General features: G+C 40.7%; 1 protein-coding gene across 4 annotated transcripts; it reads left to right on the top strand.

Moving 5' to 3' along the window:
* Positions 1-27557, top strand: ZC3H8 (zinc finger CCCH-type containing 8). Of its 4 annotated transcripts, none has more exons than XM_086328345.1 (9): positions 1-178; positions 4324-4420; positions 16400-16631; positions 17844-17974; positions 20532-20654; positions 21156-21269; positions 22478-22585; positions 23497-23546; positions 26965-27557. In XM_086328345.1, the coding sequence occupies exons 1-8, from the start codon at positions 99-101 to the stop codon at positions 23524-23526; spliced, it is 915 nt and encodes a 304-aa protein (XP_086184471.1). In that variant the 5' UTR covers positions 1-98; the 3' UTR covers positions 23527-23546; positions 26965-27557. The 4 variants fall into 4 exon arrangements, with proteins under 4 accessions (XP_086184471.1, XP_086184472.1, XP_086184473.1 ...); XM_086328346.1 differs by having other exon boundaries at positions 24305-27557; XM_086328347.1 differs by lacking the exon at positions 4324-4420 and having other exon boundaries at positions 16405-16631.

The following is a 27557-nucleotide window of genomic DNA, read 5'->3' as shown; positions in this document are numbered from 1 at the left end:
ATGCGCGGTGTGACTTGCGGGCGGCGAGCAGCGTCGCGTGGGACCTCCTCGCGCCGGGCTTGTTTCTTGGTAGCTACCCGGCGCCGGCGCCGAAGAGAATGATGGATTTTGAGAATCTTTTCTCCAAACCCCCAAACCCGGCTCTTGGCAAGAAGTCCACCACGAATTCTGACCAAAGGTGACCGCTACTCTTCATGCTTTTAACGCAGGGACTGCAGCCGGGTTCCGCCTCAGTTGCTCAGGAAGTCCGCGGGGCGGCGCCGTGAGGTCCGGCGTCCAGAGGTCGTTCGGGGGCTGGAGTTAGAAGCCGGGGTTGGGTCCCGGTTCGTAGACCGCCGCGGCCGGAGGCCCGGGGAGCGGCGGGGTTCAGGCGGCGAGCGGGGTGCGGGCGGGGGAGGTTCAGTATGCTCCGTTTTCTCCGCGCCCAGGTCCCTCTGGCTGGGAGGGAGCCCGCCTGCGGCCCCCGTAGCATTTGCCTTCCAGACCGTCAGCTCAAGGAGGACAGAGGACATTTGTGGTTCTCACTACACGTGCTGGGCGCTCTTCGGTAGAAAAGATGAGTCGTGAAGGATAAACAGCGAGTAGTCTGCCTTTAGTCTCCCGATGTACATTGAAAAAGCTTAAAGACCATAATAAAGCAGCGAACTACATTGCGGTGCATTATTTCCTTTATGTTTAAAGAGGTACTGAGACTGCCGTGGAGAAAGTGAAAGCTGGATAGTGGGTAAGGGAGGATGGGATGGTAGGGAAGATGTAGATCTTTTAAAGAAGGTAGTTAAGGAACGTTTACTAGTAATATTGACGAGGAATATTTGAGTAGGGGCTCGAAGGAAGCGAGAGAGGTTGATTATCTAGTGGGAAGAATATTCCGCTGTGATGGGAGCAAAGTGGCCAGAAAGACAGCTGCAGTGGAGAGGAAGAATGATGGGACTGGAAGAGAAGAACCTGAGAGGTATTGGAATGGGGTGTGGAAGGGAAGGGGCAGATTGTGTAGGGACTTGCAGTTACCATAATAAGGACTTTGGCTTTTACCTTGAGTGAGGTGAGGGGTAAGTATTGGAGGGTTTTTAGCTGAGACTTAACACATTAGCAGGACCATCTGGTGGTTGAGAGTACTGTAGTGGCCGCTAGTAGTTAGGGTTAGTAGCAAGAAGTGGTCAAGTCTGGGGCTTCTGTGGTGATCCAGTGGTTAGGAGTCTGCCTTGTAATGTCTGGGAAACTGGTTCAATCCCTGGTCAGGGAAGATCCCACATGCCCCAGAGCAACTGTGTGCACCACAGTTACTGAAGCCTTTGTGTCCTGCAGCAAGAGAAGTCACTGCAGTGAGATCCCAGAGCTCCAAAACTGAAGTATATGCTGTAGCAAGGAAGACCCAGCAAAGCCAAAAATAATTAAAAATAAATACAATTTTTTTAAAGAGCGTGTTCAGTCCAACTCTTTGAAACCCCGTGGACTGTAGCCCGCCAGGCTGCGCTGTCCATGGAACTTTCCAGGCAAGAATACTGGAGTGGGTTGCCATTTCCTCTTCCAGGATCTTCCTTGACCCAGGGATTGAACCTGGTGTCTCCTGCATTTGTCAGATGAATTCTTTACTACTGAGCAATTGGGGCGAAGCTCAATAAAAAGCACATGGCTAGATTTTTTTTAAAAGGTGATCAGGTAAGGCTGTATTTTGAAAACTGGATGGGGAATATGAGAGAGGAGTTAAGGTCGACTTCAAGGTTTTTGGTTTGTGTCATTAGGTTAGAGTTGCTGTTTAAGATTGTAGGGTGATTGGATCAAGAGTTCAATTTTGGATATAAGATTTTGTCTAGTTTGGGGCTTTCTTGGTGGCTCACATGGTAAAAAATCTGCCTGCAATGCAGGAGACCTGTGTTCAGTCCCTGGGTCGGGAAGATCCGCTGGAGAAGAGAATGGCTACCCACTCTGGTATTTTTGCCTGGAGAACCCCATAGACAGAGAAGCCTGGCGAGCTACAGTCTCTGGGGTCGCAAAGAGCCGGGCCTGACTGACTAACACTGTTACTGCTAGTAAATATTTTAATTGCCTTTTTTTTTTTCTTTCTTTTGGCCAAGTGACATTCGAGATCTTAATTCCGGGCCAGGGATGGAACCCTTGCCCCCCACAGAGGCAGTGTGAAGTCTTAACCACTGGACTGCCAGCAAAGTCCCTAGTAGGTACTTTGAATAGGAAGTTGGCTCTGCCTGCCTGAACCCAAATCTCAGTTCTGCTCTGCTAGATTTCTGACATGTTTTGTAAACATTCTGTGTTCATTTTCTCATCTGTAAAATGGGCTTTTTAACAATAGCATGTACGTGGAGGGCTGTTGTGGAGTGTCTAATGTGCATGGAGCAGCACCTGGCACAGAGTAGGCGTAAAGCACGTCAGACGCTACTGTTACTGTTGCTGTTGTCATTATTGTTCTGCCTAAGGAGAGTGTGCTTCCTATATAAGACAGTTCATGACTGGAAACTAGACCAGTGCTAGTCCACAGTATTTGGTTTATTGGCTCTTGTAACAGTGGCCTTGGTCCCTCTTCTGATGGATGTGACGGAAGCTCTGACGCAGGACAGATGAGTGTAGTAACTGTTGGGTTGGATGAAACTAACGTCCCAGCTCCTGCCGTAACTCTGAAAGAAGTGCAGAATCACTGTTCACAGTCCTGTGCTGGCGGCACTTTCCACGTGCAGCATGTTCTGAAATTGTCTAGTCCTTGCCCTTGTCTGGCGTGTAACTCAGATCTTAAGCTTTTATCACGTAATCACTACTTGTCTTCAGCCCCCTGTGTCTGTGTGTGTGAGTCGCTGAGTCGTGTCTGATTCCTTGCAACCACTAGTCTCCTCTGTCCATGGAGTTCTCCAGGCAAGAATACTGGAATGGGTTGCCATTCCCTTCTCCACCCTGTGTCTACAGCATCTACCATTATTTAGGTTTAGCTGTATATTTTACTGGCCTCTTTGTTTCTTATAGTTCCCATTTTCATCTTTTTTAGGTTTGTTTTTAGTTTTGTTGGAATATCCTCTAGTAGTCATCTGAGACAGTCTCTGCTTGTTCAACTTCTCAGTTCTAGTGACCTTGAGAACAACTTTTCTTTCTTTTTTTAAAAAATATATTCTTAGCCGCGCCATGCAGCATATGCGATCATAGTTCCCCAGCCAGGGATCGAACTGCATTGAAAGCAGAGTCTTAACCACCAGACCGCTGGGGAATTCCCAACAACATTCCTTTTTGATCTTCCCACTTGAATGTAAGTTTGGCTCTCTTCTGACCTCAGAAGGCACCCTGAATTCTACCTGAAATATTTTTCTCCCTGACATTCCTCTTTGTTTTCAATTCTTACCTATCTTTTAGGTTCAGAAAACCTTTGGTCCCCATATCTTAGGTTTAAAATGTTCCTCATATATACACCAGTTCTTATCACCCCATACCGAAATTTCTTTCTTTCTTTCTCCCAAGTAGATAGAAAGTTCTCAGAAAGTGCAAACAAGGTCTTTTTCATTGTTATATCCCAGGATTTAAGACCCAGAGCCTGGTATATGGTGGATTCTCAGTATTTGTTGAACGAATAGATGATTTATATAGCTTCTAATAGTTGACTATTAAGGTTATGTAGAGACATTACTTTGCCAACAAAGGTCCATCTAGTCAAGGCTATGGTTTTTCCACTGGTCATGTATGGATGTGAGAGTTGGACTGTGAAGAAGGCTGAGCGCCGAAGAATTGATGCTTTTAAACTGTGGTGTTGGAGAAGACTCTTGAGAGTCCCTTGGACTGCAAGGAGATCCAACCAGTCCATTCTGAAGGAGATCAGCCCTGGGATTTCTTTGGAAGGAATGATGCTAAAGCTGAAACTCCAGTACTTTGGCCACCTCATGCGAAGAGTTGACATTGGAAAAGACTCTGATGCTGGGAGGGATTGGGGGCAGGAGGAGAAGGGGACGACAGAGGATGAGATGGCTGGACGGCATCACTGACTCAGTGGACGTGAGTCTGAGTGAACTCCGGGAGTTGGTGCTGGACAGGGAGGCCTGGCGTGCTGGGATTCATGGGGTCGAAAAGAGTCGGACACGACTGAGCGACTGAACTGAACTGAAGGTTATGTAATTTAAAGTTTCAGCTTTGCAGTTTACTCATAAATGTATGTTGACATTTACTGCTTATCATAATTCTGTACATTTCCCTGAAATATTTGGAGTAGAATCTGATTTTGGAATTTCTTTGAGGGCAAGTTGAAGGTAAACCAAAGCAGTGGATATTAATGCTATGGTATGAACCCTTTTCAGGTTGAAAACCCTTTTGTGTTATTTGATATTTTTGCTACAGAATCGGTGGTGAAATAGATGATACAGAAGTTGAAGAAACACAAGAAGAGAAAATAAAATGGAAAGTAAAACTGGAATGTGAGCAAATGCCCAAAAAAGTAAGATTAAGTTGGTGTATTGAAAAAAACAGACAGGAAAGGGTGTGAGAAATTAATTAGAGATTCTGTTTGTCTCACTTTAGGCAGCATTTGAGACCAGGTTACTAATATCAAAGGAAACCTGTTTATGCCTTTTAAAAATTAATTAAGAACTTTGTTGTCATTTAACATGAACTGATTATCTCTATGAAGTGGTTGTAAACAATTTCAAAAACTTCTTTCTTTTCAAATTAAAGTTTTGATTTGCTACCTTAGCTAGCCTTAGTGACTAACAGCTTAAAGACTGTACTAGTTTGCTAGGACTGCCATCACAAAGTACCACATACTGAGTGGTGAATTAAACAACAGAAATTTATTGTCTTGTGGTTCTTGAGGCTGGAAGTCCAAGAGCAAGCTGTTAGGAGGGTTGGTTCCTTCATAAGGCTGTGAGGAAGAGTCGGTTCCATGCCTCTCCCCTAGCTTCTGGTTGGCTTGCTGGTGGTCTTTGATCCCCCTTGGCTTGGCTTCCAGAAGCATCATCTTGATTTTTACCTTCATGCTCCAAAAGGCATTCTCCCTGTGTGAATAGGTCTGTGTCTAAGTTCCCCCTTTTATAAAGACACTAGACATACTGGATTAAAGCCCATCCTAATGACCTCATCTTAACTGTGGTATGATCTTAAATGTGATATGTAATTATACATATAATGACCCTATTTCCAAATGTGGTCATGTTCTAAGGTACTGGGGGGTTATGCTAAGTCACTTCAGTCGTGTCTGACTCTGTGTGACCCCATAGACGGCAGCCCACCAGGCTCCCCCGTCCCTGGGATTCTCCAGGCAAGAACACTGGAGTGGGTTTGCCATTTCCTTCTCCAATGCATGAAAGTGAAAAGTGAAAGTGAAGTCGCTCAGTCATGTCTGACTCTTAGCGACCCCCTGGACTGCAGCCTGCCAGGATCCTCTGTCCATGGGATTTTCCAGGCAAGAGTACTGGAGTGGGGTGCCATTGCCTTCTCCGACTTGGGGTTAGGACTTCAATTTGGGGAGGACACAGCCAACCCACAGCAAAGCCAATATCTGCTTCTGTCTTGCTTTTTCTCTTTTGGAACCTTTGTTGTGAACTTTAACACACTACAAAAGAATGAGTTCAAATTGGCAGTGAGATCTGCAAGACACACATGGCCTTTAATATGATACTGTTATACTCAGCTTTATAAAAGGATACAGGGCAGAAAGTACAGCATCTTCATCTCAGAAGGCCTCTCAGCTACCCAAGTACATAACTTCTTTTGCCCTTTGGGGCATATATGGCTGCTGTAGACGAGAGCCCTAGTTAAAACTGAGAAATGATAGCTTGAATTTCCCAGACATTTTTAATACTTAAAAAAATTTTTTTAACTTCCTTGGTGGTGCTGTGGATAAGAATGCACCCACCAAGGCAGAGGATACAGGTTCGATCCCTCCTCAAGGAAGATTCCATATGCTGCAGAGCACCTAAGGTTGTGCTCCACAACTGTTGAGCCTGTGCTGTAGAGCCTGGGCGCTGCAGCTGCTGAGCCCATGGGCCACAACTGCCGGGGCCCCTGCTCCACAACAGAAGCCACTGCACTGAGAAGCCTGAAACTAGAGAAAGGCCCGTGCAGCAGCAAAGACACAGCACAGCAAAACAAAACAGACACTAACTTGTGCACCACTGCTACTGCACCCACGCTCGGAGCCCACAAGCCTCGCGTCTAGCACCTGTGCTCTGACGAGAGGAGCCCCTGAGATGAGACGCGCGTGCGCTGCAGATAACCCCCCCTCGCTGCTAGGGAAAGCCTGAGCACAGTGGTGAAGACCCAGCACAGCCAAAATAAGTAAATAATATTACTTTAAAAAATTGTAATATTAATCGCATAAGCCCCAGTCCTTTGTGCCCACTTAAAGTTCCCCAGTACATATATAACCCCATACAGGATACAGGCAGATACAACCTTCTGTGGTTATCTTAAGGAGGTTCTCAGAAACAATACTGTGAGAATGTAGACACCTAGGTTACTTGTCAGTAGGCTTACTTCAGGCCAGGCTCTTTCCTTACAAGTGTATAAAACATAAGTGTATCACAGCTAATTAAAAAGTGAACTCAAGTAGACACTGTGCAGCTCTCCTTTTCTCAGTCGTGTTCCTTTTTCTCCTTCCAGAGGTGACTACTATCCCAACTTGTGCACGAATCACTTGCTTGTTCTTTGCAGTTTTCCTACTAATGCTGTCCTCCTTAAGAGTGCTGTTTTCTCGTGGCTGTTTTTGCACTTGATAGAATAGTGTTGTATGTGTCCTTTTGTTTCCTTTCTCTTAACGTTATATTTTTAAGACTCATAGTATGCATAATGTATACTTATAGAATATGCATAGTGCACACAAGTGGTGTATTCTTATTTGTTCATTTTCTCAACCGCATAGCATTCCATTATTTGAGTATACTAGGTGCTGGCATTGGTAGACATTTGGCCTCACTTCCAGCTTTGAAGGTTGTGATTAGTGCTACATCTCAGTTGTATCCTGCCGCACATCTCCTCTGCAGTTACCTTGGAGTAGAACCACCGGGTCTTAGCGGATAAGCATCTTTCCCTTTACCATGATGCCAAGCTGTATTCCAGAGTCATTCTACTGATTTTTATTCCCAAAGGCGGTATAATGAGACTCTGTATTTCTACACAGATATCTCCACACTTTCTTAAATTTTGCCATCTGGTGAGATACCTTCATTGTCATTTAGTTTGCATTTTATTGATTACTTTTAAGATGGAGCATCTTTTCATATTTGTCCAATTTAGATTTCCCTTTTTTGTGTGCCAGTTTTAAGTCTTTTTACCTTTTTTCTTTTTTCTTTATTCTGGATATAGGGGATTTTTTTCCCCCGTGTGGATTTATGTCTTGCAGCTATCAGCTCATTTTGTAGCTTTTTTCCCAATAGCAATTTTTGATAAAAGGTTAATGATTTTAATGTATTCAAGTTTATTAATATTTTTTTCATAGTTAATGCTTTATGTGGCACATAAAGAGTTAAGGACTATTATGCTGCTGGACGGAGAAGACGATGGCACCCAACTCCAGTACTCTTGCCTGGAAAACCCCATGGACAGAGGAGCTTGGAAGGCTGCAGTTCATGGGGTCTCCAAGAGTCGGACACGACTGAGTGATTTCACTTTCACTTTTCACTTTCATGCATTGGAGAAGGAAATGGCAACCCACTCCAGTATTCTTGCCTGGAGAATCCCAGGGACGGGGGAGCCTGGTGGGCTGCCATCTATGGGGTCACACAGAGTTGGACACAACTGAAGCGACTTAGCAGCAGCAGAGGGGACAAATTTTGGGTTACTTTTTTTTCCATTATCCTACCTAGTTGTTCCAACACCATTCATTGGGGGAAAAGGCTGTTCTTTTCCCCCATAATCTTCAGTGTCACTGTTGTCAAAAATCAAGTGTTTGGAAAAAAAGTGTTTGTGTTCTGATGGATCTGTTTCTAGAGTCCCTGTTCTCATCCACTGATTTATGTATCTACCCCTCCCCTCAAGACCACATTGTATTAATTAGTACAATTTAATTATAATGAGTTTGGATATCAAGCAAGTAAGTCATCTCACGTTTTTCTTCTTTAACTGTCTTGGCTATTCTCAGCCCTTCGTATTTCCATATAAATTTTAGAAATAGTTTGTCAAGTTCCACAGAAAACCCTGCTGGGACTTTAACTTGGGAATGTATTGAAACTGTAGATCATTTGGGAGAGAATTGACATCTTTAGAATATTAGATTGTCCAGTCTTTAGGTTCTCTTTTAATTGTCTTAGCAGTGTTTTGTAATTTTGTTTGTAGATACCTTACTTACCTTTTGTTAGATTTAATGCTGGGTGTCTGGTGAGGCTTTTGTGAATTACATCTTTTTTTTTTTTAAGCACTATTTGTAACTTATTTTCATTTAGCTGGCATGTTCTGTTATATAGGAATGCATGGGATAAAGCTTTTGAGTTCTTGTAAACGTTTCTGAAAATACTGACTTTATCCTCACAGCTGATAGGTATTTTGGCTGAAGTAGACTTCAGCTTGAGGGTATTTGCCCCATTTTCTGCTGCTGTCCGTGTCGCTAGTGTGAGTCTTGCCAGTCTGGTTCTAGTCGCTTTGCAACCATCCTGTTCTGGGAGCTTTTAGATTCTTCTCTTTATTCTCAGTATTATTAGAGACTATGAATCTTCTCATTCATTGTGCTTAAGTATTTGGTGAGACTATTCATACCCTTCATGCACAAGGAATTTGTTTTATTTTTATTCTTTGTCTTTTATCTTTATATTCTGAGAAACTTACTCTTTCTGTTTATCTTCATTTCATGAGTCATAATTTAATGATTCAAGAGTTCTCTCTTGTTCTGCTGTCTTGTTACAACTTTCTTTTTTTGTTGTTGTTACAACTTTCTAGCATTAAAAAAAAAAAACCCATCTTGATACCTTTGTGTATTTGTTTAAAATTTTTGTGTTCTTTTCTTTTTCTTGATTGTTTTTCTTCTCGGTCAGGTTTTCTCTTTTTCCTGCTTTTTTGTTTTATTCTCTAGATCTTTTTCGCTTTGTTCTCAGGTTTCTCATCGCAGAGGCTTCTGTTGCAGAGCATGGCTTCTAGAACACAGGCTCAGCAGTTGTGGCTCCGGGCCTAGTTGCTCTGTAGCATGTAGGATCTTCCCGGATCAGGGATTCATCCTGTGTCTTCTGCATTGTCTTTACCACCGAGCCACCAGCGAAGCCCTGCTTTTGTTTTTCTTTGCTGCTGGGTCACTTCAGTCGTGTCGGCCTCTGTGCGACCCCGTAAATGGCAGCCCACCAGGCTCCCCCGTCCCTGGGATTCTCCAGGCAAGAACACTGGAGTGGGTTGCCATTTCCTTCTCCAGTGCCTGAAAGTGAAAAGTGAAAGTGAAATCACTCAGTTGTGTCCGACTCTTGGAGACCCCATGAACTGCAGCCTTCCAGGCTCCTCTGTCCATGGGATTTTCCAAGCAAGAGTACTGGAGTGGGGTGCCATCGCCTTCTCCATCCAGCAGCATAATAGTTCTTAACTCTTTATGTGCCATGTATCCCCTTTGGCAGTCTGGCAAAGCTCTTGGACCCTTTCTCAGAATAATGTTTTTAAGTGAATAAAATAAAATATGTTGGGTTATAATGGAAGTTGATTTTATTGAAACACAGTTATCATAATATTAAGAAATGAGGTAAGAGTAATTTCTTACACAATTATTTAGTGTATCAACAAAGATACACAATTATTTAGTATATCTTTGTTGATACACTAAATAATTAGATCCAACAGTAGGTCTCATTACTATGTTTTAGGTCTAAATATTATGTTGACAAAGTGATGACCATAAAACATAATATACTTTGAGATCTGCAGTAAGTATAATGTGTAAAAGTCCCTGTGATTTCTGTTCGTGACAGTTGCAGCTACTGCTGGTACTACTGTGGTTTGCAGCCAGTGTTCAAAACAGAAGAAAATGCTAAAATGTCAATTTAGAGGTTGATGAAAGTTAACATGTGATTTTTATTCTCATCCAAGTCCATTGAATTCTATCATTCTGTCCATAGACCCTTGGCCAGGGGCAGGCGGGAGGAGGGTGTGCATCTCTGGACAGCAGGTTACGAACCCGTGATACAGAATAGAGAATGGAGTGTTTTTCTGGTGGAAGTTGTTCCCATATGTCAGAATGTAAAGGATTTCATTCTGGGGTCTTAGTACTCGTACAAGAAGACTTGGCCTTTATCAGACATTTTAATAAATTTCTTTAGAGAATAACCCTCATTTTTGCATGGGGTAAATTTTTGTTTGATTATATTCTGGGTTGAGAGGGGGTGGTCAGAGATAATTTGTTACAATAGCTTTGTTTTTGGTTTTTTTATATAGCATTTTAATTCATTCTCGTTTATAGCCCTGTTTCTCACACTGCAGCCTACGCCCAACCTCCAAATTATAGCTTGCTTTATGTTTGTCAAAAATTTGCCAGGAATTTGTTGAACCCTTCTTAATTCCTTCCTGACAAATTGTACTTCATTTCCCCCGCTCCCTATGCACACACTCTTTTGAGACTATTAATTTCTACATTTCTGTACTTTTATTTCTGTGGAATTTCAGGAGGCCATACTAGTTCTGTAAAGCATTCTGAATCAAGCACAAGAAAATCTTTCACTTAAAAGAGGAGATAAATACTTCAGACTTTCTTATGAAAGGGGGATAAGTTGTAATATTGTATTCTTATAGTTTCTAAGTTATATAGAGAACAACAGACATCAGAGCAATGAGTTTATAGCAGCTGCATGAGGACATATTTAAGCAATCATTGTGTTAATATCTTGTATATCTCAGTGCCCTCTGAAAAGAATGTCAATTAGAAATGCTTCTCTAACGTATGGGCTTCCCTGGTGGTTCGGATGGTAGAGAACCTGCCTGTGAATGCCAGAGATATATAAGAAATGTTGGTTCAATCCCTGGGTCAAGAAGACCCCCGAAGGAGGGCTTGGCAACCCACTCCAGTGTTCTTGCCTGGAGAATCCCACGGTCAGAGGAGCACATTGGGCTACAGTCCAGGGGGTGGCAAAGTCGAACACGACTGAGCGACAACACTTTCACTCTCTCTAATGTCTAATAAAGCATCATAGCTGATGATCATCCTGGTTTTATAATGTTACCAAGTCATCTCATCTCTTCATTTAATACAAGTAAGTCACTTTTGTTACTGCTTGTAGTGAAAAGGGTCAGCTTCAGGATTGCAGGCCTGTGGGTCGTGTGGGGTGGGGGTGAGGTGGGGGGACATGTGATATCACTCATCTGGATCCTTGTAATGTTTTGATTCAGGTGCACTGAATAGAATCCCATGGTTGTGCTTAAACTTCATGTGCACTGTTGCACTTAAATGATTTTTTTGGTTCTCCCTATGCCTGCTAAATAATGTGAAAGGCTGAAACGAAAGTAAACGTAGTTATCCTCACAGCCCCACCCATCAACAGAAATTTGGATTAAAGATGTACTGAGCATGGCCCTGCCCATCAGAACAAGACCCAGATTCCCCCCCAGTCAGTCTCTCCCATCAGGAAGCTCCCACAAGCCTCTTGTCCTCCATCAGAGGGCAGACAGAAATGAAAACCACAGTCACAGAAAACTAACCAAACAGATCACATGGACTACATCCTTGTCTAACTCAGTGAAACTATAAGCCATGCCGTGTGGGGCCACCCAAGATGGATGGGTCACAGTGGAGAGTTCTGACAAAACATGGTCCACTGGAGAAGGGACTGGCATGCCACTTCAGTATTCTTGCCTTGAGAACCCCATGAACAGTATGAAAAGGCAAAAACACTGAAAGAGGAACTCCCCAAGTCGGTAGGTGCCCAATATGCTACTGGAGATGAGTGGAGAAATAACTCCAGAAAGAATGAAGAGACGGAGCCAAAGCAAAAACAATGTCCAGTTGTGGATGTGACTGGTGAGAGAAGTAAAGTCTGATGCTTTAAAGAACAATATTGCATAGGAACCTGGAATGTTAGGTCCATGAATCAAAGTAAATTGGAAGTGGTCACATAGGAAATGGCAAGAGTGAATATCAACATTTTAGGAATTGGTGAATTTATTTCAGATGATCATTATAACTAGTACTGTGGGCAAGAATCCCTTAGAAGAAATGGAGTAGCCCTCATAGTCGACAGAAGAGTCCAAAACGCAGTTCAGTACGGTGGCTTAGTCATGTCTGACTCTGTGTGATCCCGTGGGCTGCAGCACACCAGGCTGCCCTGTCCATCACCAGCCCCTGGACTTTACTCAAATTCATGCCCCTTGAGTCGGTGATGCCATCCAACCATCTCATCCTCTGTCATCCCCTTCTCCTGCCTTCAATCTTTCCCAGTATCAGGGTCTTTTCAGATGAGTCAGCCCTTCCCATAAGGTGGCCAAAGTATTGGAGTTTCAGCTTCAACCTCAGTCCTTCCAATGAATTTTCAGGATTGATTTCCTTTAGGATGGACTAGTTGGATCTCCTTGCAGTCTCTAAAGAGTCTTCTCCAACTCCACAGTTCAAAAGTGTTAATTTTTCAGCACTCAGCTTTTTTTCTAGTCCAACTCTCACATCCATACATGACTACTGGAAAAACCATAGCTTTGACTAGATGGACCTTCATTGGCAGAGTAATGTCTCTGCTTTTTAATATGCTGTCTAGGTTTATCGTAACTTTTCTTCCAAGGAGTGTCTTTTAATTTCATGGCTGCAGTCACCATCTGCAGTGATTTTGAAGCCCCCCAAAATAAAGTCAGTCACTGTTTCCACTGTTTCCCCATCTGTTTGCTATGAAGTGATGGGACTGGATGCCGTGATCTTAGTTTTCTGAATGCTGAGTTTTAAACCAACTTTTTCACTCTCTTTGACTTTCATCAAGAGATTCTTTAGTTCTTCACTTTCTGCCATAAAGGTGGTGTCTGCATATCTGAGGTTATTGATATTTCTCCTGGCAATCTTGATTCCAGCTTGTGCTTCCTCCATCCCAGTGTTTCTCATGATGTACTCTGCATATAAGTTAAATAAGCAGGGTGACAGTATACAGCCTTGATGTACTCCTTTTCCTATTTGGAACCAGTCTGTTGTTCCATGTCTAGTTCTAACTGTTGCTTCCTGACCTGCATACATATTTCTCAAGAGGCAGGTCAGGTGGTCTGATATTCCCATCTCTTTCAGAATTTTCCACAGTTTACTGTGATAAACTTAAAATCTCAAAAACAACAGAATGATATCTGTTAGTTTCCAAGGCAAACCATTCAGTATCACAGTAATCCAAGTCTATGCCCCAACCACTAATGCCAAAGAAGCTGAAGTTGAATGGCTCTATGAAGACCTACAAGACCTTCTAGAACTAACACCCAAAAAGATGGCCTTTCATCACAGGGGACTGGAATGCAAAAGTAGGAAGTCAAGACATACCTGGAGTAACAGGCAGGTTTGGCCTTGGAGTACAAAATGAAGCAGGGCAAAGGCTAACAGAGACTTGCTAAGACAATGCACTGGTCATGGCAAAAACCCTCTTCCAACAACACAAGAGACAGCTCTACATATGGATATCACCACATGGTCAATACTGAAATCAGATTGATTATATTCTTTGCAGCCAAAGATGGAGACGCTCTATACAGTCAGCAAAAACAAAACCGGGAGCTGACTGTGGCTCAGATCATGAACTCCTTGCCAAATTCAGACTTTAATTGAAGAAAGTAAGGAAAACCACTAGACCATTCAGGTATGACCTAAATCAAAACCCTTATGATTACACAGTGGAAGTGAGGAATAGATTTAAGGGACTAGATCTGATAGAGTGCCTGATGAACTATGGATGGAGGTTTGTGACAAGTATAGGAGGCTGTGATCAAGACCATCTCCAAGTAGAAGAAATGCAAAAGGAAAATGGTTGCCTGGACCTTAAAAATAGCTGACAAAAAAAGAAAAGTAAAAGGCAAAGCAGAAAAGGAGAGATATACCCATCTGAATGCAGAGTTCCAAAGAATAGCAAAGAGAGATAAGAGCCTTCATCAATGATCAGTGCAAAGAGATAGAGGGAATCAATGGAATGGGAAAGACTAGAGATCTCTTCAAGAAAATTAGAGATATCAAGGGAACATTTCATGTAAAGATGGGCACAATAAAGGACAGAAATGGTATGGACCTAACAGAAGCAGAAGATATTAAGAAGAGGTGGCAAGAATACACAGAGAAACTATACAAAAAAGATCTTCATGACCCGGATAATCACGATGGTGTGATCACTCACCTAGAACCAGGCATCCTGGAATGTGAAGTCAAGTGGGCCTTAGGAAGCATCACTATGAACAAAGCTAGTGGAGGTGATGGAATTCCAGTTGAGCTATTTCAAATCCTAAAAGATAATGCTGTGAAAGTGTTGCCCTCAATATGCCAGCAAATTTGGAAAACTCAGCAGTGGCCACAGGACTGGAAAAGGTAAATTTTCTTTCCAATCCCAAAGAAAGGCAATGCCAAAGAATATTCAAACTACCAAGCAATTGTACTCATCTCACACTCTAGCAAAGTAATGCTCAAAATTCTCCAAGCCAGGCTTCAACAGTACGTGAACTGTGAATTTCCAGATGTTCAAGCTGGCTTGAGAAAAGGCAGGGGAATCAGAGATCAAATTGCCAACATCCATTGGAGCATAGAAAATGCAGGAGAATTTCAGAAAAACATCTATTTCTGCTTTATTTACTATGCCACAGCCTTTGACTGTGTGGATCACAATAAACTGTGGAAAATTCTTAAAGAGATGGGAATACCAGAGCACTTGACCCATCTCCTGAGAAAAGTGTGTGCAGGTCAAGAAGCAACAGAACCGGACATGAAACAATGGACTGGTTCCAAATCGGGAAATGAGTATGTCAAGGCTGTATATCGTCACCCTGCTTGTTTAACTTATATGCAGACTAGTATGTCATTCGAAATGCTGAGCCGGGTGAAACACAAGCTGGAATCAAGTTTCCTGGGAGAAATACCAATAACCTCAGATATGCAGATGACACCACCCTTATGGCAGAAAGAGAAGAGGAACTAAAGAAGCCTCCTGGTGAAAGTGAAAAAACTGGCTTAAAACTCAGCATTCAGAAAACAAAGATCGTGGCATCCAGTCCCATCACTTCATGGCAAATAAACGGGGAAACAATGGAAACAGTGAGAGACTTTATTTTCTTGGGCTCTAAAATCAGTGCAGATGTTGACTGCAGCCATGAAATTAAGACACCTGCTCCTTTTAAGAAAAGTTACGACAAACCTAGACAGCATATTAAAAAGCAGAGTCATTACTTTGCCAACAAAGTTCCGTTTAGTCAAAGCTATGGGCTTTCCAATAATCATGTATGGATGTGAGTGTTAGACCATAAAGAAAGCTGAACGCTGAAGAATTGACGCTTTTATACTGTGGTGTTGGAGAAGACTTGAGAGTCCCTTGTGCTGCAAGATCCAAGCAGTCCATCCTACAGGAAATCAGTCCTGAATATTCATTGGAAGGACTGATCCTGAAGGTGAAAGTCCAGTACTCTGGCCACTTGATGCAGAGCTGACTCATTGAAAAACATGGTGATGCTGGGCAGGATTGAAGACAGAAGGAGAAGGGGACCACAGAGGATGAGATGCTTGGATGACATCGCCGATTCGATGGACATGAGTTTAAGCAAGCTCCCGGAGTTGGTGATGGACAGGAAAGCCTGGCCTGCTGCAGTCGTTGGTGTTGCAAAGAGTCAGACACGACTGAGCGACTGAACTAGACAAGTGGGCCTTTTACACATAAACCATTTAATTGAAATGTATCGTCTGTACCAGTTGTAATAATAAATCTTGATTAACCCTGGTGTCTCCAAGTATAGACACCCATAACCCATACTTGGGAATGTTTCTGCACCAAGTGCTGGAAGGTGTCTGCTGCTTGGACTGCTTGGCAGTTTCTTGTCATCATTGCTGCTACATCCCAGCCAGCAATGCTTCGAGTTAAAGGGAGGAAGTAGACTTTGGTAGCTGGTGAGGTGGATTTCCAGTTGGGCCATTTTAGTTTACTTGCTCTCGATGACAAGTTAGTGAATTAAACCATGTGAAAGGATGGTCCATGCAAAGGGAGAAATAAAATGTGGACTATATTACTGTAGTTCTTTTATAGCAAATAATTCAGTTGTGGGGCTTTAGTCTTTCAATCTAGTAAAGTACACACAGTGAACAGATTGAGTCTTCCCTCAAAGCATCTTTTAAGTATGGATGCATGTGTTTTTGTTTTTTAATTCCGGAAAATTTCATATACATACAAGTGGAAAGAACAGCATATGAAACCCTTGTGTTCTCATCAGTCAACTTCCAACAATGATCAGTTCACAGCCAGTCTTTATTTCTCCTTCATGACCAGATTGTTTCAAATCATGCTAGGTTTTTAAATTTGAAAATTTAATTTTTACTTAGTTTAGGCACTCTAGAAGCTCTACATCTCCGAAGAATTTGCAACATAGGAAATCAAGAAGTAAGGACTATGATGCATATACTGATGATGACATCTGCAATCAGGAGCCAGAGGATAATTTCGCTAAGGAGCTTCAGCAGTACATACAAGCTAAAGAGATGGCAAGTGTTACTCAGTCCTTACTGTGTCCTGAAGAATCTGTGAAGAAAGAGACAGCAAAGGGGACCAAGAAAGGTAAGAGTCAAGTTGTTAGATCATTTAAAGTTACCTGGAGGAGTAGTCACCATTGTCCATGGATGGAGTTGGGGGTGGGGTCTGCATTTTATCTCATGATAAGATCAGATTTTCTTGGATCTTGACATCAAATGTGAGCTGGCCACTTGGTGTACAAATGCTCAGTTTGCAGGAGGAGTGGAGAGTGCAGCAGAGTTTTCAAAGGATGGCTACTTTGGGACTCCCCTGGTGGTCCAGTAGCTAAGACTCTGAACTCCCAATACAGGGTGCCCAGGTTCGATCCCTGGTCAGGGAACTAGATCCTATATGCGGCATCTAAAACTCCTGTGTACACAGCTAAGGCCTAGTAAGGCCATATAAATAAATAAATAAATAAATAAATTTAAAGGACATGACAACTTTGCAAGGGAGAATGCTAAATCCCTGGCTTCAGTGTATGTGAAGGACAGGAAATACCTTTTCTGGTTGCTTTCCTTTGAAGAAGAATAGACTGGGATAATAGTGTATGAGACTAAACTCAGGAATATATTCCTTTTTATAAATATTTGTTTGGCTGCATCAAGTGTTAGTTGCTTCGTGGCATGTGGGATCTTAGTTCCATGACCAAGGGTCAAACCCGTGTTCCCCACATTGCAAGGCAGGCTGTTAACCATTGGACCACCAGGGGAGTCCCCCAGGAATATATTCTTTTAGATTACTAAGATTAAGCCATAGATATGACAATAAGGGACAATTGTAAGTAAAATTCTTAATCCTCTCATTTTTTTCCCTGTTGAAACGTTTTTCTATTTAAAATGGATCTGTAGATCAACTTAATCTATATAAAATGTTTTCAGTGAATAATCTGACAGCCATATTTGAGATCCTTTGAAGCTTTTACTATTGCAGTGCTATAGCAATTCCTAATGAGATCCATCGTACTTTGAACACTTAAAAAGAATCTGGGCTGGTGTCTGGCAAGAATGATTTCGTTAATTATCTTGCTTTTTTCCTGGCAGTGCCTTATATATTTTCACAAGGAATGAATTTGGGATCCAGAGTATATTAATCCCAGAGCTGCTGGAAAGACAGGTCCACATCATCCCAGTTTTTGCTTTTTGAATAGTGGAGAACTTTTCTTGCATTATTAAAGAATATCCCTCTTAAGAGTAAACTGCTGTTATTGTTTTATATTGTCTTTAAGTTAAATTTTGTTGTTGTTGTTGTTTTTAGCTATTAAGCAAAAAAATATAAACCTTAAAGCTGTTCACAAGAATGGTAAAAAGAAGAAAATGAAGCGAAAGTGTCCTGGCCCAGGAGACAAAGGAAATGCTTCCCTGAGGAGCAGTGGCTCACAGGACCAGGTATGAGAATCCACATGTGTTGGAAGGCACTGCATCTCACACTTCAGTGGGGCCTCCTTTACCCTCAGCGGGCTCCCCACATGCTTCCTTCTCACCGTTAGGCTCCCTTCCTCACGCTCAAACCTTAGTGTCGTACCTGCTGCCCCTGAATACATACGCACAAGCCCCCTGATTTCTGAGTGCTGTGCTGTCGATGACTGTGGAAAAACAGATGTGGGAAGCAAGGAAAAGAGAAGACAGCCATATGTGCATGTGTGCTCAGTCACGTCCAGCTCTTTGCAACCCCATGGACTGTAGCCCGCCAGGCTCCTCTGTCCATGGGGTTTCCCAGGCAGAAATACTGGAGTGGGTGCCATTTCCTCCTCCAGGGGATCTTCCCGACCCAGGGATTGAACCCACATCTCTGTGTCTCCTACACTGACAGGTGGATTCTTTACCACCACGCCACTTGGGAAGCCCAAGCCACTGGACTGCCAGGAAAGTCCCTAGATAGCTGTGAGGGCATGCCAGCGGCCATTGGTCTATTGGTTTTTGACTCCCTCTGAAAATTAAAAATCAATATTTTTGAGACACCCCCTTCCAGACACCAGACCCCCCACCCCCTCTGGTATTTTGATTTTGCTTTCTAGAAGTTCTTCTTCCTTGGTCTGCAGATGTAATCACAGTAGAGCAGTAAGTGACTCTTTTGGACTCTACTTTTCTGAGGGCTTCTGAGCTGGATGGCAGCCATTTGTTAGGCTTGGTTTAGGAGACAAGAATTAGGGCTTGGTAAAATATTAGAAACACCAAATATTATAGACTGAAATGTATTTACATAAAATTTATTTTTACAAAAGACGAATATGAAGCCATAGGGTTTAGGTAACTGTCTATAGTCACCCAGGGCCAGGCAGGGCTGCACTCAGGCAGTGTTCCCTTTCCTTTGGTTTAGATTGACTCAGGTGATTATTCCACCATAACTGACAGCTCTTCTACATGAGAAACAAATTGTAAACATATTTGTCAGAATTCAATCACATGATCAAATAAAACCGAGAGTTAAAACTGGCATACTTGTTAGGCACATAATTTTGATAGTGCTGAGTGGAGTTTTGACATTATTACAGAGCAGCTCACATAAGTGTGCAGTCAGCTCCCTTCTTTGTACCTGTGGAATTCCTAAGACCGTATGTGGGAATACCATATGTAGATGCTGTAAGTTGTACCACAAGTTAACACGCTGAAAGTGATTTATGTTTCTAAAGACCTGTAATAAAATTCCCCTTTCATTTTTGTATGAAAGTCCCCTTTTGTTTTCATACCTTTATCACCATCTTTGAGGGTCTGTTTCTAATTATGTTTATTAATTTGAGCTCATCAGTATACTCAGCTCACACCTAGTGGGCCTGTCATTGAAATGAAAGGTTACACTGCTTTTGGTTGCTTTACCTTTTTTTTTTTTTTTTTGATGGTTTATAATTCATATTTATAGTAATTTATTATGCTTTTAAGTAGCATGACCTTTAATTGTTTTTTGTTTGTTTGTTTTTTTACTTTACAATATTGTATTGGTTTTGCCATACATCAACATGCATCTGCCACGAGTGTACACGTGTTCCCCATCCTGAGCCCCCCTCCCACCTCCTTCCCCATCGCATCCCTCTGGGTCATCCCAGTGCACCAACCCCAAGCTTCCTGTATCTAACCTGGACTGGTGATTGATTTCTTATATGGTATTATACATGTTTTAGTGCCATTCTCCCAAATCATCCCCCCCTCCCTCTCCCACAGAGTCCAAAAGACTGTCCTATACATCTGTGTCTCTTTTGCTGTCTCACATACAGGGTTGTCATTACCATCTTTCTAAATTCCATATATATGCGTTAGTATACTGTATTGGTGTTTTTCTTTCTGGCTTCACTCTGTATAATAGGCTCCAGTTTCATCCACCTCATTAGAACTGACTCAAATGTATTCTTTTTAATGGCTGAGTAATACTCCATTGTGTCCCTAGTGTTCTAAAGAGCCTTGTTCTTAGACTTCACTGTTTATCACAATGAGTGGAACTTACCTTTTAAAAATTTTTTAATTTTTTAAGTGAGGTCAAGTACAATAAAATCTCAGATGGTGCAATAAGAAAGAATTGGTAGGTAAAGAATCCACCTACCAATTCAGGAGCTGCAGGAAACTCAGGTTCAATCCCTGGGGTTGGGAAGATCCCCTGGAGGAAGAAATGGCAGCCCACTCCAGGATTCTTGCCTGAAGAATTCCATGGACAGAGAAGCCTGACGGGCTTCAGTCTATGGGGTCGCAAAGAGCCAGACAGTTAGCATACAGTGAAGATACAATAAAAATTCAGATTGAACAAACACTAATGTTCAGTGATGGAATGATACTGAAACTGACAGTCATTCATTTGTTTCAAATGATATACAAAAATCCAAGTCTTACCTGAAGGGCAATTCAGAAGAGTTACTTTTTAATGTTTTAAAAGGTAGTTTAAGATAACTTTGTACAATGGAATCAAATGTTTAATCTCTTATTTTTCACATTGAGTTTTTTGATTTTGTTTTCATAGAATGGGAAATCTAAAGAGCAGCAGCAGCCTGTGAGAATGAGTCAGGGGTTCATCAACCAACATACGGTGCAACGCCAGGGAAAGCAAATTTGTAAATACTTTCTTGAAAGGAAGTGTATTAAGGTATAGTGTAAGCAAAAATACATTAAGATGTAAGGTATAGCAAAAATGTTCTAAAACCAGTTTCTGTTAGACACTCCAAAAGCATACCTGTATAATTTTAGAACTGTTTTCTTTCTGGAAAGGTTTCAAGTAGAAAATTTTACTGAAATATTGTTTTGTATTTAAGAAAGTAGTAATGTAATTCCACAGTGATAAGAGAACAGACTCTGTATGATTTTAATACCATTAGACCATGAAATTCGTGTACCTTGTTTTATGTCTCTGAAAATAGATAATTTTTTTTAAATGCTTTGTGTTAAAAATGTTAAGGACTTGACAAATTGCAAGCCAATATGTGTAATACAATGCAGTTATAATAGCTCTTTAAAAATCAGACTATACTGCTTCTACCTAAGACTTTGTTTTCTTCTGGAATCATTTGCTTATCCAGAATTAAGTAGGAATTGTAATGGCTTAACTGTGAGAAATAATGGCTTTTCCTTGTTTCTTCCTTTGGCCCAGGGAGACCAATGTAAATTTGATCATGATGCAGAGATAGAGAAGAAAAAGGAAATGTGTAAGTTTTATGTACAAGGATATTGTACCAGAGGGGAAAACTGCCTATATTTGCATAATATCCTTTATCACAAGATACAGTAACTTTACTTTTCATAAATGTTTACATGAATGTAAAATTTTGAATGAAACCAGTGTTTTAACCATGACAAAATTATATATCTAAGCTCAACTCGGTATTGAAGTGATTATATTGTTCACAGATTCCCTCCCCCACCCCCTTGCCCCAAGAAAGAATCTTTAGAAATTCCCTCAAATGTACATCCTGTCTAACTGGGTAGTGAAACAGGGTCATGAGACCTTTCATTTTAGGTCCCAGGAAAACATTCTCAGAATTTCTGCTGTGACATCCATGAATTAAATCTGTATTCATGAAATCTACTTCGTAAAAGAGGCAGGAATTGCATAGTTTGGGAGTAATTCTTTTCTGTTATACTCTGTGCTGTATAGAGATTAATTGTCCCTTAATTGAAGAGTAACCCTAACTCTTGAGTATAAATGGTCTAGACACGCTCTGAAAACATGGAACATAACATTTTAGGATAACTGCACATTTGATCACCACAAAAGTTGTTTTCCTTTAAGTCATTCAATATAAGGAATCTCAAACCCTAACTTGAGAAATTTTTCCTGGAAAGTAATATCAGAGTTGTATATATGGATCCCATTTTAAACAAGTCTAATATATGAAGGATCCAGATTTGCAAGACACATAATTTTATTGACTTTAATTCCCTCACCCCAAAAGAATGCTTTAAAAATAGTCAAATTTCTCAAAGTATTTAAAATGCACATCTCTTTTGTCTTATCAGTGAAACATACCTGTAGTTTAAGAATGATTATGAGGGAGAAATTTGTCCTGTGATAGCCAATAAACTTCATGTATATAATCATCCTAAAGTTAATTTTCTTGTAACCCAGTTAATAATTTATTGTCTTGTACTTTATTTTATTAAGAATGGATCTTTTTATTTTTAATTCATTAATTTATTTGGCTGTCCTGGATCTTAGTTGCAGCACGTGGGATCTTTAGCATGTGGGCTTTAGTTCCCTGACCAGGGATTGAACCTGGGACCCCTGCATCGGGAGTGCTGAGTCTCAGCCACTGGACCCCCAGGGAAGTCCTGTCGTCTCATATTTTACATAGAGAATTTAATGTTTCTACTAGTAGAAAAGAACTTCATATAGGAAAAATAAAGTTATTAGATTAATAATAAGTTATTTTAGCAGGATTAAAAATTTTTTCTTCCTTAACACTTGAGTTACATGAATATCCTTGCAAGTTTTACCATACAGGAGCAAAATGTTATCAGGGAGAACATTGCAAGTTTTCACATGCTCCATTGACTGATGAAACACAAGAACTGTTGGCTAAAGTAAGTACAATTTTAATTTTTGTTTTTCTTTTTTAAAGAATACGTTTGAACCTAAGGGTGGGAATTTAAAAAGACACTTATTTAAGCAGAGTGCTTCATGGGTTAGCATATGGGTTATATTAGGACTGATAATTTAACAACTTACTTCAGTATAGAAAATAATTATTCATTTGTATGTTTTTCCTTGTAGCTTAAAGGAAAATTTATACTTGTTGCTGGTATAAATTGGAATGTTCTTTAAAACTTTAGTGTATTTAGCGACCTCAGTAGCTAAGTCAGCCAATGGAAAACAAAGCAGATAGGAGAAATAGTACTCCTGATATACTCTTAGAAGGAAAGTTAAGGATCATTGATTGATAAATATTTTAGAGTTACATCAAAGCATACTCAAGTGATTATTTCAAAGTTTTCTTCAAAAGCTCTTTCAGACTGTAAGAAAAGATAGTTGAAAAATAATAGTCGTTTATGTCCTTTCGTTTCCATGTATGAGTTGGAGCTAATCTCTTCAAAATTAAATTGAAATGTGAGCGAAAAGAAAAGATTCTTTTGAAACCAAACTGTTTAATCTTGTGGCAAAAACTCCCTTGAGCATATGCAAATATTGGAAAGTCAAAGGTCCTTATTTCTGGATGCTTTTAGTTTTGAAATAGGAAGAGTTATCCTGTAATTAGAAATTATACCAAATATTTGGTTGTTTATTACCATGAAGCATATATGGAAAAAATGATGTATGTAGAATTCTATTTCCAATTCCCCTTCTAGTAAATATTATTAGGTGATTACTAGGATTAATGGTTTAGGAGTCTTTAGAAAATTACAAGAAGAAAAAAAAGAAATTACAAGAGTATGATGATGTACCTGAATTAGATAGTACATGAAAATGATTGTGAATTTTTTTCCCTCTATATTAGAGTTTGGATCCTGAAAGGAAGTCATCATGAAAATAAAATAGATGAAAAAGGTAAAATTAAAATTTAACACTTTTTTCCCCCCTCTGAAATGTCTCTAGAAATTGGCATGGGAATATATATTTTCTCAAATAGAAATCTTTTTCTCGCTCCTACCCCACTTAAAAATTATACAATATTTGATACATATAAATAGATATATATGTGGGTCTCTGTGGATCTACTTCCCAGTCTGGATTTGTCACTATCTTTTTGTATTTTTATTCTCTTGTTTTATTCTTTGTAGATTTACCAAATATGTAAGGTTAACTGAATATTATGCTTGGGTTTGGATATTATTTTAAACAGTATCATAGTCGATATTTATTGGTGACTTGCTATTCTTAGTCATCATTATGCTTCTAAGATTCATTCATGTATATGTGTGCAGCTGTCATTCATTTGTACTCTTGTATAGAATTTTTTTCTATGAGTATATTACAATTTATTTAGACATTCTACTGCTGATGGACATTGAGGTTATTTTTAATTTTTAAAATACAAACTCTTATTATAAATAAGTGTTTTACCTGTCTTTTGAGGGAAATGTGTGTGAGTTGTCCTGAGTATGAATCAGGAAATAGAATTGTTCTATCATCTTAAAACTTAAGATAATGTGTATACTTATGCCTGATTTACATTGTGGTACAGCAGAAACCAATATAACATTGTAAAGCAATTTTTTTCCAGTTAAAAAAAAAAAAACTTAGGATAATGCCAGTCTTTTCTAAAGTAGTTCTTACAGTTTTTATTCCCACCAACTGTGTAAAAGAAATTCCGTAGCTCCACCTTCAGAAATGGTATGGACCTAACAGAAGCAGAAGATATTAAGAAGAGATGGCGAGAATACACAGAAGAACTGTACGAAAAAGATCTTCACGACCCAGATAATCACTATGGTGTGATCACTCACCTAGAGCCAGACATCCTGGAATGTGAAGTCAGGTGGGCCTTAGGAAGCATCACTACAAACGAAGCTAGTGGAGGTAATAGAATTCCAGTTGAACTATTTCAAATCCTAAAAGATGATGCTGAGAAAGTGCTGCCCTCAATATGCCAGCAAATTTGGAAAACTCAGCAGTGGCCACAGGACTGGAAAGGTCAGTTTTCATTCCAATCCCAAAGAAAGGCAATGCCTAAGAATGTTCAAACTACTGCACAATTGCACTCATCTCACACTCTAGCAAAGTAATGCTCAAAATTCTCCAAGCCAGGCTTCAGCAATAGGTGAACCCGTGAACTTCAGATGTTCAAGCTGGTTTTAGAAAGCAGAAGAACCAGATATCAAATTGCCAACATCCGCTGGATCATCAAAAAAGCAAGAGTGTTCCAGAAAAACATCTGTTTCTGCTTTATTGACTATGCCAAAGCCTTTGACTGTGTGGATCACAATAAACTGGAAAATTCTGAAAGAGATGGGAATACTAGACCACCTGACCTGCCTCTTGAGAAATCTGTATGCAGGTCAGGAAGCAATAGTTAGAACTGGACTTGGAACAACAGACTGGGTCCAAATAGGAAAAGTAGTATGTCAAGGCTGTGTATTGTCACTGTGCTAATTTAACTTCTATGCAGAGTACACCCTGAGAAACACTGGGCTGGAGGAAGCACAAGCTGAAATAAAGATTGCTGGAAGAAATATCAATAACCTCAGATATGCAGATGACACCACCCTTATGGCAGAAAGTAAAGAAGAACTAAAGAGCCTCTTGATGAAAGTGAAAGAGGAGAGTTAAAAAGTTGGCTTAAACCTCAACATTCAGAAAACTAAGATCATGGCATCTGGTCCCATCACTTCATAGCAAATAGATGGGGAAACAGTGGCAGACTTTGTCTTTTGGAGCTCCAAAATCACTTCAGATGGTGATTGCAACCGTGAAATTAAAAGACACTTACTCCTTGGAAGGAAAGTTATGACCAACCTAGACAGCATATTAAAAAGCAAAGACATTACTTTGCCAACAAAGGTCCATCTAGTCAAGGCTATGGTTTTTCCAGTAGTCGTGTATGGATGTGAGAGTTGGACTATAAAGAAAGCTGAGCGCCGAAGAATTGATGCTTTTGAACTGTGGTGTTGGAAGAGACTCTTGAGAGTCCCTTGGACTGCAAGGAGATCCAACCAGTCCATCCTAAAGGAGATCGGTCCTAGGTGTTCACTGGAAGGACTGATGCTGAAGCTGAAACTCCAGTACTTTGGCCACCTGATGCAGAGAGCTGACTAATTTGAAAAGACCCTGATGCTGGGAAAGATTGAGAGCAGGAGGAGACGGGGACGACAGAGGATGAGATGGTTGGATGGCATCACTGACTCAGTGGATATGAGTTTGGATGGTCGCCGGGAGTTGGTGATGGACAGGGAGGCCTGGTGTGCTGCAGTTCATGGGGTCACAAAGAGTCAGACATGACTGAGTGACTGAACTGAACTGACCTTCAGCAATGCTTTGATTGTCAGGATTTTAAATTTTTGACCAATTTATTGGATGTAGAAATGGTATCACATAGCTTTATTTTCATAAAGTTGTACATCTTTGTTTATGCTTACTAGCTTTTGAGCTTCAGCTTTAGTGAAATGCTGTTAATGTCTTGCCTGTATTTGTATATTGGACTGATTTCAGGAAAAAGAGAGTGGCTATGGGTGTAGGGAAAATGGAAGAATTAAGACTAATTGATTTTTTTTTTAAACAGGGTGTGCGGTAAAGACTTGATTTTCTTTTTTTTTTTCCCCATATGGAAAACGAGTCTCCCAGAACCATTCTACTGAAAAGACTGCTTTTCCCACTGATTTGTAATAGCCCCGTGTTGTATATTGGGTTTCTTCAAATGGAGGTGTATTTCTGGGATCTCCGTCTGCTCCTTTTGTCTGTTTCTCTGATACTCTACTGCTTTAATTACTGGAGCTTTACTGGATTTTGATATAGTTTGATAGAGAATCTGCTGTCAATGCAGGAGACACGAGACGTGGGCTTGATCGCTGGTTGGGAGGATGCCCTGGAGTAGGAAATGGCAACCTGCTCCAGTATTCTTGCCTGGAAAATTCCATTTACAGAGAAGTCTGGTGGGCTACAGTCCATGGAGTCGCAATGAGTCCAACATGATTGAGCAGCACACCACACAGTTTGATAATTTTTCTAATGTTGTTCTTCAGGAGCATCTTGACTATTTTGGAGTCTTTTACTTTGTTAGTTTAGTTTTTTTTTTTTTTTTTTTTTTTCCCCAGTAGTTTTAGAGGTGGGGTGTGTGGCTAAGTTGATAATTTTTACCAACTGATATTTTTTTTTTCTTGGTCTTTTTGGCCACACTGCATGGCATGTGGGATCTTAGTTCCCCAACCAGGGATCAAACCTTTGCCCCCTGCATTGGAAGCACAGGGTCTTAACCACTGGACCACCAGGGAAATCCCCAGCTAATGTGTTTTTGCTTTTTCTTCTGTAGCTTTGTGTGGATGAAGAGTGCTTGTGTCTGTGCCTGTTGGAGACTAATTGAAGACTTGATTTGGAGTGGTTTACAAGATTCCTGATGTAGAGCGCCCCCTTGTGTCATTACAGTGAAGTGCAACTCTTCCGTGGACAGTGCAGAGGGACAGAACGTGGTGTCTAATTAGTGAAGGGTTGGTCTCCACCAAGATGGTTCCAGCCATTGAAACAGGAGGAGTGTATATGACAGAGATGCCAGCTGGTGGGCAGATGTTACGGTAGTAGGTTGCAGAGGTCTTTTCTGAGTGATTGCATGTTCTCAATAAAATAGGAAGCAAGGTTAGACTGAGTAAGGAGGGATGAAGAGGTATAGGAGTTTGAAGAGAGAAAACCATCAGGTTTCTCATAGAAGACATCCGGAGAGTAGACAGTAAATACACAGTTAACTCTTTTCATGTCATTAAATACATTCACAACATGTTGTTAATGGTTGCTCATAGCTTTGTTTTAAATTATGGTTTGATGTTTTAAAACCCATTTCCTGTTTTTGGACAAAAAAGTTGTTTCCATTTTCCTACCGTTATAAATAAAATGGAACAGTGTCTCTTGCTA

Source organism: Bos grunniens, chromosome 11, assembly GCF_055505025.1.
Source record: "Bos grunniens cultivar Pamir isolate PY7600 chromosome 11, Bosgru_T2T1.0, whole genome shotgun sequence".
NCBI lineage: Eukaryota > Metazoa > Chordata > Mammalia > Artiodactyla > Bovidae > Bos > Bos grunniens.
Note: the sequence above shows the minus strand (reverse complement) of the source record. Positions and strands in the feature narration are given on the sequence as shown.

Excerpts from the sequence above, each read along its gene's own strand:
- ZC3H8 (XM_086328345.1), top strand. The coding sequence starts at position 99 with ATGATGGATTTTGAGAATCTTTTCTCCAAACCCCCAAACCCGGCTCTT. Across the intron at positions 179-4,323 it reads ACCACGAATTCTGACCAAAG|AATCGGTGGTGAAATAGATG; the intron begins GTGACCGCTACT and ends TTTTTGCTACAG. Across the intron at positions 20,655-21,155 it reads TTGAAAGGAAGTGTATTAAG|GGAGACCAATGTAAATTTGA; the intron begins GTATAGTGTAAG and ends CCTTTGGCCCAG.